The sequence below is a fragment of the Psittacula echo genome (assembly GCF_963264785.1).
Source record: "Psittacula echo genome assembly, chromosome: 2".
NCBI lineage: Eukaryota > Metazoa > Chordata > Aves > Psittaciformes > Psittacidae > Psittacula > Psittacula echo.
In genome coordinates, this window is record NC_137737.1 from 51,378,502 (window position 1) to 51,392,842 (window position 14,341).

General features: G+C 37.7%; 1 protein-coding gene across 4 annotated transcripts in view; it reads left to right on the forward strand.

The window, feature by feature from the left end:
- The window catches only part of LMBR1 (limb development membrane protein 1), a 79,689-nt gene that overhangs the window by 37,486 nt on the left and 27,862 nt on the right, over positions 1-14,341 (forward strand). For all 4 annotated transcript variants that reach the window (XM_080611676.1, XM_080611677.1, XM_080611678.1 and 1 more), the window contains 2 exons: positions 12,712-12,838; positions 13,255-13,323. In XM_080611676.1, the coding sequence (XP_080467802.1) occupies positions 12,712-12,838; positions 13,255-13,323 (196 nt within the window). The remainder of the gene's footprint in view (positions 1-12,711; positions 12,839-13,254; positions 13,324-14,341) is intronic.

The window sequence follows — 14,341 nt, forward strand, 5'->3', positions numbered from 1 at the left end:
ATAGAACCCTTCTGTTTGTGGTAAATGCTAGCTGTGTGTCTTAAATCTCAGATGTATTTCTTTTTTTCTTTTTTATTGTCTCTTTATAATAAAATTCATACATCTATTTAGTTCATTTAGACTAGAAAATTTTGCCATCCTTTGGAGAAAAAAAGAAGTATTCACCTGTGCAGGTTCTCTGAAATGGCTCTGATTTAGAGGATCTTAGAAGCCTTCTCAGTCAGTGGAAAAAGGCAGATGCCTCTAAGAATTTGGCACATCTGAGTTAGAGGCTGTAAGAAGACAGTGGGAACACCTTTCCATCTAATTTTTTGGTTTATTTTCTTAAATGGTAGAAAACATCTGCTGCTGTTTGATTTGAGCACAGTGATTTGTTTTACAAAATTGGCTAAGTGTGTGAGGAATATTTTATTAAGATTTAAATATTTGAATATTTCCACATTAGTCTGTGTCTTTATTTGTGTCTCCATTGACATTAAATAGTGGCCTTCCAGGACAAGCAAAAATATTGTACTTGTTTTAAGTCTCTTTATTCACATTTGTTACTCTATATAAAAATTTAAAGACTTTACATATTTAATAGAAATGTCATTTTAATTCATAGAGAGGAAAATTGCTATATGATCTTGTATTGATAGTGGCAGTTTTTAATATAAGTATCAATCATTTTTCTGATAGCTTTAGTTTTATTAAATGAGGCATTACTAGGTAAACTAGGTGCAAGAGCCTACACTTGGGTCAGAGCAATCTAGAGCAAGGATGCTGTGGGGGGGACTATTCATTAGGAACTGTAGTGATAGGACAAGGGGTAACGGGATCAAACTTAAACAGGGGCAGTTTATATTAGATATAAGGAAGAAATCCTTTACTGTGAGGGTGGTGAGGCACTGGAATGGGCTTCCCAAGGACGTTATGAATGCTCCATCCCTGGTGGTGTTCAAGGCCAGGCTGGACAGAGCCTTAGATGACATGCTTTAGTGGGAGGTGTCCCTGCCCATGGCAGGTGGGTTGGAACTAGATGATCTTAAGGTCCTTTCCAACCCTAACTATTCTATGATTTTATGAAACATCACTTCTGATTGTCTCTCTAAAATCAATTTAATTAATTCTGATGCTGGGGAGGGACTCTTCATCAGGGACTGTAGTGACAGGACAAGGGGTAATGGGTTCAAACTTAAACAGGGGAAGTTTAGATTCGATATAAGGAAGAAGTTCTTTACTGAGAGGGTGGTGAGGCACTGGAATGGGTTGCCCAGGGAGGTTGTGAATGCTCCATCCCTGGCGATGTTCAAGGCCAGGTTGGATGAGGCCTTGGGTGACATGGTTTAGTGTGGGGTGTCCCTGCCCATGGCAGGTGGGTTGGAACTTTGTGATCTCAAGGTCCTTTCCAACCCTAACTATTCTATGATTCTATGATAACCAGCAATGTGATATGTAGATCTTTAGTCTATATTACTTATTTAGTATTACTAGAAATATTCCACATTAAGGATTGCTCTATATTAAGAATTACTTATTTTATATTGACAATACAAGGAAAGAGCTAATGCATCTTTAATGAGGTTTTGTAAGGCAGCCAACAACTTTATTTACAAAAAATTGGAGGAAGGAGAATCAATGAGTTTGTCTCCCATTTGTGGCCTTTTAAAGATTTCTCAACTTATTAAAAGGAATTTTGGCCAGTTCCTAGAAATGTGCTTTCTTCTTGATCTTACTCACCCTTGCAGGGGTTTAGTAATCAGCATTGACACAAAAAAAAAATCAGGTTTCTCTTTCTTCTAGAACCTTAGTAGTGACCTGTGTGCTTCTACGTGGCATTTGCCTTTGGGAACTGTCTTCATGGTTTCTTTCTGCCAGAAACACAATCACAAATTCCGAGTCTGTCTTTATACTTTTGCATTACTTATCTTAATTCTCTGCCAAGCTACAAAGACATTGGAAAATATCTATTTATCTTCCTATCACTCTAGTCTAGTAGGAAAGATTCTTTCTCATCCAAAAGTAAATGATTAGAGGGAGGCTCACAATGTCAGAAATCCCACAGCTCCCATGTTGTTGTTGCAGGTGGCTTTGGAAAGTCTGAGAAACTTGGTAGGTGGAGGGAGTGGAGCATCTAATTGCTAATTAGTGAGTGCTGGGCTAGCCAGTGGAACAACAGAGGAAACTTGTGGGAGAAAGGAGTAGCATTGGGACAATCATCATTTCACTGTATCTTTTAATTTCTTTCTTTCCTTCTCCCCAAAACTTTTGGGTTGTACGCTTTTACTGAGTGTCAGTAAGTCTGTCCTTATTAATAAGAACTTAGACATAGAATCATAGAATAGTTAGGGTTGGAAAGGACCTTAAGATCATCTAGTTCCAACCCACCTGCCATGGGCAGGGACACCTCCCACTAAAGCATGTCATCTAAGGCTCTGTCCAGCCTGGCCTTGAACACCACCAGGGATGGAGCATTCATAACGTCCTTGGGAAGCCCATTCCAGTGCCTCACCACCCTCACAGTAAAGGATTTCTTCCTTATATCTAATATAAACTGCCCCTGTTTAAGTTTGATCCCGTTACCCCTTGTCCTATCACTACAGTTCCTAATGAAGAGTCCATCCCCAGCATCCTTGTAGGCCCCTTTCAGATACTGGAAGGCTGCTATGAGGTCTCCACGCAGCCTTCTCTTCTCCAGGCTGAACAGCCCCAACTTTCTCAGCCTGTCTCCATACGGGAGGTGCTCCAGCCCCATGATCATCCTCGTGGCCCTCCTCTGGACTTGTTCCATAGCTCCATGTCCTCCTTATGTTAAGGACAACAACATACACATAATTCTTATGGGTTTTGTCTTGGGTGGTTTTTTTTTTTTTTTTTTTAAATATGTGAAATGTGTGAGTTTTTTCGTTCCCCCCCCCCCCCCCAATATTTTCTTTCTGCAAAGGAGGGAAAGGAGTCTGCAGCAGGGTAGTGGCGTACATCTGACAGCTGTTGGGTGCAGTTGTTTTGCATCTTCTCTAATACTCTGTCTAGCTTTTCCTCATCTTAAGAAATGGGTTTATCTTCTATTACAAAATTTGGAGGGAATGTTTTTCCAGTATACAATTTCTATGGTAGATATGCAAGAATGATGACCAAATGGGGAAGAGCCAGTTGTCTGTTCTTTCCTTATGTAACATGAATCCATCTATTTGAAATGATGCCTTAACTGCTAGGCAATAAATGAATATCACATTGTCATGCTCACTGGAGTCCCTCTTGTATTGGATAATTAAATAGATTCTAGGAAAAAAAGTAAGACATTTATTTATTTATTTATTTAACCTAATCACAAGGATGGAAGTCTGCAAGGAGTCCATGTTGGTTCTTAGGTTATTTCAGTGAGTTATTTGCACACAATATCAGCAGGAAAGTTTGACAGATAATGGACCCTAAAATACACTACACACTGTAGTTTGGATTTGTATACTCTTCTGGGACCCTGGAGAAGAGGGCCTAAGTTTTCTTTGGCAGAGTCATCAGTCTAGTGAGTGTATGGTATCCTGGATAGATGTCCTCTTCACTGGTCTACTGAATAAAAATATTTTTGTTTGGTACATTTCTTTAGTCAATTCTCAAAGAATTCATCATGGGGGGTTTTTTGCATCCTTTAACTTTCATTGTGTTTTTCTTTTTCCAGTTTTTAGTTTCTCTTCGAAATTTCTGGTTTTTGTTATTTATACTATGTAACTATTAAATTCCATACAGTTAAACTATTTCAGTAGCCTCCTTTTGCTCTATTGACAGAACAGTAGCCACCATGAAATGATTTGGGAAAAGATACTAACCCAAAAAAATCAGCTCAAAGTTATTGGGATAGTTTTCTGACTGTGAATTTTAAATATTTGTGTTATGTGGAAAATAAATAAAAACTTTAAAATAAACTTGTGTTGCAATGAAAAGTGTTTCCACAGGCTGAAAAGATTTTGTGAGGGAAGAGGGGGTGTGGGAGAACACAGCACTGGTTAGAGTCTGAGGTCTTTGGTTCTTGCATGGGCAAGGAAAATGTTTTTCCTTATTGCTTGAATCTGATGCCTGAATTTATTTCTTGATTAAAATCTTTTAGCCTGTTCTGTGAGGGTTCTGAGTTATTGGCTTATATGTTTTCAAACTGAATTGGGTTTTCCTAGAACTACGTCTGTTTCTGACGCGGTAATTTGTGGCAGTCTCATAAGGTAATGACCTCTTGACTAAAATATCAGTGTGCTAAATGCGTTATGTGTTTCCATGTTACCTGATGGAAAATGGGTCTCCTTTACTGATTAAAAAAAAAAGTTTCTGCACTGAGTAGGTCAGAACAAATGGCTCCAAGTATGGTTTCCAAGCATAGAAATGGTTAGAATGCCGGTAGTGATCTCTTCAGTAATGCTCACAAATTGAGAAAGAGGGGATCATGTCTAAAAATATAATAGTGTTAATACAGAGCATCCCCAATCTCATACATGCTGTAATTCTTGGGTTTTTTTCAGTCCCTCCATTTATTTTCTGCAGATGTTAGCATGTGTGTTTGTTGCAGTCAGGCTTTCACTGAGCGAATCTTAAGGTTACTAAGACTCCTTTTTGTCACATGAAAACAATGGGCTTCATGTGTACTTTAAATGTGCCACGATTGCAGAAATGTTTCCCAGGCTTTCCCAATGGGTCAGAGCATGGTGTAAAAACTGCTGTTTGCCTACCTTGCAGGAGGTCAACATGTCCAAGCAGAACTGTGTTCAAGTATTCAGCACCATAGAAACTTTGTTGGGACTCTGGTTGTATGTGTAGTGTTGTAATTTTTACTTAATTGATATATAGTGTTTTTTCATTATTCTTTTATCACCATTTGCAACCAAATAAAAATGTAGAATTAACTAGAATTGAAAAAAGCCATAGCATGTCTTATATTGGTGATGTAGTTCCATCTTAACAGAAGCCAATAATGGGTTCATCAAAATCATTACAGCCAGGTAATGTTCTATCAAAGAAAACTTCTTCTAGAGGTAGGGGTGGAGCTGTAGCTCTTCGGTTTTAGCAGGAGTTTCCCCTCTTAGAGAAAATAACATGTTGCAAGTTTTACTCCATCAGCATTAAAACACAAGAACTCTTGGTAAATACTACCTGTACATAGATGATGAAATCCTTATAACATTAGAAAGCATTAAAAATTATGCCTTAATTGCTGGACAATAATTATGTTCCTAATCACAGCTGGCAGAGCAAAAATTGGCAAAAAAATGGCTCGATTGCCACACTTATTTAATCTTTTTTTTCCCCCCAAAAGTAACAAATTGTGAGTTTCTTGCACAGGGTTGTGCCACTGCTTGGGAAGTCAGAGTGTCTTCCACAGTGTGTTTCCTGGATATATGGTACGTGTTTTACCTTAGTTTTGAAAGAAAAGATTTCCCTTTAAGCTTTTCCAGATTTTGCACATGACTCTCAATGGAGAGAGGAGCAGTCAGCAGGTTTCTTGCCTGTGCATTGTCCTTGTGAGTCATGTAGTCAGGAAAAATCCGTGTGCTAACTGCTTGTTACGCCTGAAACCTTGTAGACAACCAGTGTGTAAAGCAAGGTCTTCGCTTGCTACCTGTGCTACCTTAATGGTAAAGCATTCTGTATTGTTACCTTTATATCATTCAGATTACTTTCAGAATTTCACAGGGGGAAGTGCCCCAACACTTCTGTCTCCGTTATCAAGAAATCTCCCTTTTTCTTATTGAAAAGCTGTAAGAAACTATCACCAAATGCATGTTCTTTTGTAACATAAAAACCAGCCTCTGGGTGTGACGTGTGAGCACATAGTGGGAAAAGTTTTAATGTGTGGCAAGGGGCATGATAGTCATGCTGCTTAGCACAAATATACTAGGGAGAAGAAATGGTTTTCTTAGTAATTATACTTTTTGACTTTCTTATGAATCCGTCATCCCTTCTGCACTGTTGTTGCCATTTGTACTTCATGGGGCTTTTCAGCTGAAGAAGTACCTTTTTTATTTTTTTTGTTGGCCATGTACTGTTTTTTAAATATGTTTTGGATATTTGTCCTCCTGGATGATTTGTATGTGTTAATCCGAACAGGAAAAAAACATGGTAACAGTTTGCCTTCCAGAGTAGCAACTAAAAATTTGTCAGAACACTTCTAGAATAATTAAAATCTTTCTTGCTATAATTAGGCTTTTCTGGAAACATGAACCCTTAGGCCTGCTGCTCCAGGCAGTGTAAGTAGCTCGGGATTAACCAATGTGAAAACTTCTAAATGTCTCAGCAACTGAATTTTAAAGAAGTCAAAGTCTGAGAGTCAGGTATCGCTAAGGTTGTACAAACCACAATATCCTTAGAATGCATTTGTAGGACAGGCTTTATTCGTAGGTTGTCTTGAGAGATTCAAATGCTCTCTATGTTCATTCCACCACATACCCTAAGTAGTGTACAGAGAAGATGACCGATATTACTAGGTTTCTGGCAAGTTCCAGGCTGCTGGCGCTGATGTGTTAGACATGATTTCTTTAAAAAACAAACCCCAAACTTAATTTGTTAAGCGCTTATGTTACAGAACTAGGTGGATTTTGAAAATGTGGTGTGACTAAAAATACAGGTGAACTGTTGAGTCTGAACAGTGAAACTTTGAAGATAAAAAACCAAAAAAGGGGGCAGGGAAGGAGAGGTTAGAGGGTATAATCAGCCAGCCCTTTTTTCCTCATTTTCTTGCCAAAATAGTTTAATTGTAATTTCTATCAGACTATAGTAATTAGCTTCCAGAAGTTTTTGGTGACTATACCTTTTTTGCAGCCTCTAAGAGACTCCTTTTATATGTCAAGTTGGCCAAGATTCTGCTTCCCTGACAATAGGGAACCACACAAGTAATTTGCTTTCAGAAGTCTGTTTTGCCTTATAGATAATCTGAAACTTGAGGGAATTGCAAGCTGTTGGATGCGTTCTGTTTTCCTATGTAGTAGTTACTGAAGATGATCCTATGTGCTTGTAGTGCTGGAAGCAATGGTAGTTGATATTTTGTTCTAGGTGCCTTCATGGAAAATGACTTAGAAATTGGGCTACTTAAACTAAACTCACTTTCCAGAGAGAGAAGTGCCATGTTCCTTAAAATTGTGGTTCAAGCTTATCAGGGGATAGCCCTGAGTCAGGAACAACATTCCTCTCATTTTTGGACCTACAGGAGAAATTTGTTTGAATTGAAGACCAAAAATCAGGTTCTTCTCAACACTTCTACCTTTCTTTTAGCTTGAATTATCAGTGTCCTGTTCCCTTTTGCTCAAGTTTCATTTCCAGTTAATCTCTTTCTCCTTCTTAGTGTCTTATAGCTTTCCCTCTTCTCTGCGTATCCCCAGGGAGCAGGAGCAGCACCTACAAAAGTGAGGATACTTCCTCAGCCCCTGCTGTATAATAATAAAAAAAAAATAATGAAAAATACCTCAAAACCGAAGCATGACATGAACAGATCTTCAGGAAGTGTCTGAAGAACTAGCCGTGGTCTACATTGCTTCAACTATTTCCTTTGAGGACTGTATGTCCTGGTACAGATTGAGATTTTCAAATCTTCCTGATTTAGCAAATCATATTCCTGGCAAATAATCTTTCTAATCCCAGGCTTTATTTATAGACAAGTTTTTTGAAAAGGAACATTTTTTTTCCAGGTTCTTATACTTCTCTTATTTCGTTCACACTGCTCTCTCCTCATGCACACAAATGTAAGCAGAAGTCACAGCAATAGTGTATAGCAGTGAAAGTATGAAACCCCACCACTTTAATGTGTAATTTTTATTCTCTATTTAATTTTATAACTTCAGGTTCAGTTACACTTTGTGTAGTTTGTTATTTGCTTTTTGATATCTGGTATCTAGCATTGTAAAAAAGATTTTAAAATGTTGGTGAGGGTAGTTTTGTTTTTTAGGTTACCTCTTCAATTTAACCAGCCATCAATAACTGGCCAAGAGAAAGTAAGGAATTTGACCTTAAAATTGACATGCTACTAGAAGTGGTGCAGGGTTCAGCTTGTCTTACTGAAAATAAAGTGTATTGCCTGAGCTCACTCTTCTCATTTAGAGTTACCTTCTCGCTGTATTTAAAAGCAACATAATTTAGTCCAATGTGAAGGGAAACATTTTTAATTCTTTCCAAGGGCTATGGCTGTGTCCATCTCACAAGTCTACAGCATGGGAGCCTTATTTGAGACTGTGTGGTTGATGCTGTACTGAAATCTGAGTTTGATATTTGAATTGACAGTGGTCTCAAGGTGGTTGTCCTTATGCTCCGCTTTAAAAAGCTGTATAGACATTTATTATTTGTTTCAGTCTGCATCTTATGTTTGTATTCTCCTTTAAATACTATAACATATGATAGATGCAAACCAGTCTTTTCCTCACTGTATCAATATCCTGGAGGTCTCCTTCTGGTGCTTTACTGTGCAATCCATGCTTGGTTTGGAGATAAATAAATCCCTCCCCCCTTAAACCGGATTACATTGTAAGTGTAATTGCATTAAAATAATTCATAAGATAGTGAATTAATTGGGATATATACATTCTGTTCATAGTGGACACCTTCAGAATGAAGGAGTATTTGTTACCAAATGCAGTTTGGAAAGTTGAGCTCTAGGATAACTTTATGAAAACCCTGTTGCAAGCTGCTGGTTTATAGTGCTTACTTTCCTTGTTCTTACCTGTCAGAACCATTAGGAAAAGAAGACCAGATGAACACTTGGACAACTGAATTTTTTTAAAAAACAATATGGAAAGCTAAAAATACAAAGTGTTTTCCCACTCCTCTTTCTTATAGTCGGTTCAGTTTCCATAGGACTGTTAAACAGCGATCATAAGAGCTCATGAGGCAATTTCTCCCGATAAAACAATCAAGCTGGAAAACTAATGTAAAAGGTGACCGTCGCCCCCTTCTCCCCTTACCTGCCCCTGTATTTGTACATACATAGGCATGCGCACACACACTTAACTTGCTGGGTAGCCACCTCCTTCATTCGTGTGGTAAAGGTTTCCTTTGTTTTCAGTTGTGCACAGATGGTTAGAAATCAAAGAACTCTTCCAGGTGATTCAAATGCAGTCACTCTTTTGACAGTAAGATTTAGTGCTGTACGACTGGTTTTCCTTGTCTGGTTAGAATGCTGATTTGAAGTAGTCCTGTTTACCTGGACTACATGTTTTTTTGTATTGTACTCATTTTTTAATTCTATACTCGAGACAGATAAGATGGTGTAGACTGAACATGAACAATAAATATACTCTTACAAGCTGATCTGAAATCTCTAGTTTTAGGTGGGATTGTTGCTGTTTTTGAAGGTGTCAGACTCTAATGCACCTTTTCACGCAGAAAAAAAATGAGGAGTAAATGGATTCAAAAAACACAGCAAGTATTATGTGAAATAGAAGTGGCAATATCTTCTGTGCCATGAAGATATGCCATGACATTTTGTTCATCTAAGAAATCTGAGTAATATAATGGGGCTGTGGGAGAGAAGTGAAATGACTTAAAAAAGAAATGCTGAGCCAAAACCAAAATGTCAGTGAACAGGTTTTTGCTCAGAAAAAATAAGCATTGAATTTCAAGCTTTATTTTCATAGTTTTGCTTTTATTGCAATAAAATGAAATCTTGCTTGTATTTACCTGTTCTTTTTCCCCTCTGTTTTCAAAGTCAGGAGTATAGATTTTTGCCTGGCTCTTAAATTAGTGATGTTACTAATGGTAATGTTCAAGCTTTAAATTTTTCACCTAAACAAACAAAAACTACTTTCAGCAAAAAATAAGTAGTAGTGAGGGTGTCTAAGGCTCACCTGCTTCTTTTTTCACTGTGAGGGTGCCTGAGTGTTAGCACAGGTTGCCCAGGGTGGTTGTTGAATCTCCATTCTTGGAGACCCTCAAAAGCTGTCTGGGCAACCAGCCCTTGGTGGCCCTGCTTGAGCAGGGCGATTGGACCAGATAACCTCCAGATGTCCATGCCAACCTCAGCCATTCCATGATTCTCCAGAAGTTACCTGTGTGTGTGTGTTTGTATGTGTGAAATTTCTGCATCTTTCATTCCTTACAAAAAGCAGTTATTTGACAGAGACACTCATGTATTTAAGTATGAACTAATGTGCCTGAATCATTAATGTTTTAATAAGCACAGCCTTATGGGTGCCTAATGGAGGTTAAGTATTTACCTATATGCTTCAAGCATCTTAATTTTTTTTTTTTCTATCCTGGACTGTTATCAGATATTCATTAGTGCCTATGACAGAATATTTCTATCTAGTCACTTCACTGAAGTTCTTCAAAATATTTATATGTTGCTATTTTTTAATGATCATCATTGTGTGAATCCTGTTACACGTGTGCTGTGTAATATAAAAATTGTTCTGCCCTTGAAATGAATTGCCAGTACATACATGAGACTGCAGTATTGGTGGTGCAACACAGGTGCAGAAATAGGTGTGGCTAGTGAGAACAGAAGATGATTGATCCCATTTTCTGAGAATGAAAGATTCAAACTAGCATAGAAACCAAAAAGCAGGGAAGGCTTATTAGGCAGCTAACTGGCTTTTGCTGGAGTTTGTGCCAATGGTACTTTTGGCCAAAAGCAATGGTTACCTCCAAGTACTTGCTTTAGTCATTTTTCTTTCTTTGAGATTGAGTGTTATTTGTGTTGTCTTAATATTGCCTGTCTGCAGAGAACACTTGCAGTCAATATGAAAAAATGATATTTACAGTGACTATCTCCATCGCAGTGTATTTCTCTATCTATTTTGACAATTGCAATACTCCATCCAAGGAAGGAGGATTTGGTGGTCGGGTTGCCATGTAAAATATTTTTCAGATTTGTCTAGAAGAATCTGTTGCTGTGGAAGTTAAGTCAGAGAGACTGAGATTTGTGCTTACGTCTTCCAGTAGGGAAGTAAGGAATCCACTTTCTGTGGCTAAGGCTTTCAGAAGCTCGGAAGATAGTTTTATATTTTCCTCTGCCTAGGAGAGGAAAGGAGTCTTCAAGGTGTTTAGAAAGCTTGAAGCAGATCTCCGTGCATGCATCCGTGAATGTTCTGGGTTTTCTTCTAATCCTGTGACTTTCTTCTGTGATAAAGTGAGACTTTATTGGTGCTCACTGCTTGGACTGGAATCTGTTTGTTTCCTGGTAACTTACTGCTCAGGTTCAAAACTTCAGTATTAAATATATGGCTATTTAATCTTTACCTATATTTAGCTTAGATGCTCTTCTTCAAAATAACTCACAGAAGACTGATAGCCAGTTTCTGAGCATGACAAAAATATAATTTTAATGACTTACTTCAAAGCCACTGTTACTATACACAAAATACATTTTAGGAGTAAAGCCGTATCCTATCCATACTACCTTTAATTTGAATTCTGGTGTTCGAGATTCTCTATGGAGTTGGACTTAATCTGCCCATTTAAGCCTTAAGAAGAATTTTGTGAAGTTCTCTCTTTGTCTGTTTTTACTTTAGCTGTTCTGCAGAGGACTGGTGATTGAAAGGAACTGGTATGCTAGAAGAGATCAGTGCACATGGTTAGGATGTCTGAGGTCTTCAGTCGTGGTTGGATGCAGTGGTTATGTAGGGAGAATAATTTTTGAGATAGATATCATGTAAAGATTACCCTCTTGGTTTAAGCAATGAGGGAAGACATAATAAAAGTAGGTAATATAGTAAACTGTGCTTTCTGCTTCTACCTACAAAGTAGACTTTTCAGTGGAATTTGCCCAAGTTGGGGTGAGCCTGTGTGAGAAACAAAAGAGTGGGTTTGCTTGTGGAGAAGTATATTGGCAAATGAAGAAAAATAAAAGTAAAATTGTTGTGCTGGTCCCTGAATGGCAAGGATGTCAGAAGAAAGTGTCCCAGTAGTTCTGTTGTTTGCAATTAGTAAAATCAGTGTTAGAACACCAGTTTAAAAAAAAAAATAAAAATCAGATTTTGTATATTACTTGATATATTTACATTTGCAAATCTAACCCTCACCTATTAGAGGGTTGTTACATTTTTAGACTCAAGAGCAAATGCTGTGCTATGTAACCCTGTAGACCTGTGATGTGCGTGTGGTGTCAGCAAGAAGTACTGTTTCATTGCGGTGCGGAGCATGCAGAGATAGGAAGTAAAGGATGTGGCTGCAGCAGCAGCTGCAGCATGCGAGCACTTCTCCGATCGTACACTTGAGGGCTCTGAAGACTGAGAGGAATGGTGCAGAAGCAATTGCGGTTGAAGAATGTATTTTAACTAAATTGGTGCTTTGTACCTGCTCGAGGTTTAATGCTTGCTGGGCCATTTGGCTATTTGCCATAATTGGCTTTCCATTCCCTTGATTGGAATCATAGATAAAAATTTGCTAATCCACTTTCTTTGCTGAAAGTATTAGAAAAGTAATCCATCTTTTAAAAATGCTTGAGCAAAATCATACGGTATAAAGAATATGTTATTGAATAACGAGATTAATGAGAACTGTAAGGCATACGCAATTTAAAACATTTTTCTATGGTTTTAAGGGGAAAAACGCAATCTGGGCTCTTTAAAGCCATAAGTACTTCCTTTTTTTTTAATGCAATGCGTTTTAAATGTGTTACGTTATGCTTTTGTCTACCTGAGAAAATGTGAGTATGTATTTAGGAAGAAGGAGCTGCTATTTATTTTTATTTTTCTTGTGTTTGAAAATACGTGATGTAAATTTCTTGCCTGTGTTCTTTCCCCTTCTCCCCTTTTCTACCCATAGGGCATCAGAGCACGTATTTTGGAAACCCTTGTAATGCTTATTCTTCTTGCACTGCTTATCCTTGGAATCGTATGGGTGGCTTCAGCACTCATAGACAATGACGCTGCCAGTATGGAGTCTTTGTATGGTATGGAATTCAAAAAACCACCACACTAATTTCATTTTAATTATGGAAATGGATGTTTTTAATTAAATGTATTTCTAGTAAATGCTATGCAAGTGTTGCACAGGTTGCGATGAAGCTGTATTAATTTAGTCAATACGATTTGTTTTGTTAAATCAATTTTTAACATGCTGAGGAGTTACATGTGGACATGATATATGTTAAAAACAAGAGACTTAAGTGGTATATTTTTCCATGTAAGTGATTTTTCAAGCTAAAGTACTTGGGGATTTAGTTGCCTGCAGGATTATTAACTCAGTAATTCTCAACTTATTCTTGAAAGTACAGTTGTTCAATACTGAATGCTTAAGAAAAAAGGTTAATTCAGTAGTGTTTGTGACATAAGTAAGCTAAGGCTGTGCTCAATATTTTCTTTACAGATCTCTGGGAATTCTACCTCCCATATTTATATTCCTGTATATCACTGATGGGATGCTTGTTACTTCTGTGTAAGTATTTTCCAGATTATTCCAAAAGACGAATGATTTCATGGGGTTTTTTTATTTTTATTTTTATTTTTTTTTAAAGATTAATGGAAACTTTTTCATTGTGAAAATCAGTGTTGTGAAAGCTGAGTGTGATTTCCCACCCCCCACTCCCCCCTCCATTTTCAAGTTTAAATTGAGATGTAAATTTGTTAGGTTCGGGTTCTGAAGTTTGAACAAATGCTACCTTACATATTCAGGTTTTGAGGAACTTCACACCTAACCGAAATAATTTCGACTTTTAAATTTTTAAAGGTATTTGAAAAATGGGGACTCTATTCTGCAAAGGAAAGCACAGTTTTTAAATATATCTGCAGGAGGTCAGTAGTACAGAGAGAAAGTTATTTTCGAACATTTAATTTGTCCTATATTAAGTAAGCTAACCTTCTTCCTTATTTAATTGAAAATGTTCTTATATAGACAGAAGTTGGAACAGTGCAGTTACCTATTTTGTGATTATGAAAGCTATCTGGAGGTCAGTTATATATTTGCATATAAAAGAAATGCGGTAAAAAACCCAACCTTATGCCAACTGGTTGTAGCGAAGGTTCAGTCATCCATGTTCAAAAACCATGTAGATGAGGGCCTTAGTGATGTGATTTAGTGGTAGATTTGGTGGTCCTGGTGTGGTGGTTGGACTTGATGATCTTGAAGGTCTTTTCCAACCTAGTTGATTCTGTGATTCTGTGTTTAGGGGAATAAAATAAGTGATGGAAGCCTCCAAATCCCACTTGTAATTTCAGTCCCTATCTGCCCTCTCCAGGTAATTTCTAGAAAATTGCTGTGAGGAGGACAAAACATCTGCCTTTCCAGATTATCCTGTTTTCATTTGTTCGCTAGGCGTGATAGGTTTACAGGGAACACAGGGTTGTCATTGTGGGGAACGATAGTTCAAAACATCCTCCAGACTAAGCAGATCTGTTTGTGAAAGGTGTTGCTTATAGAGACCTTGGTGAGTCTCCTTAGGTTCTCTCTATGTGGA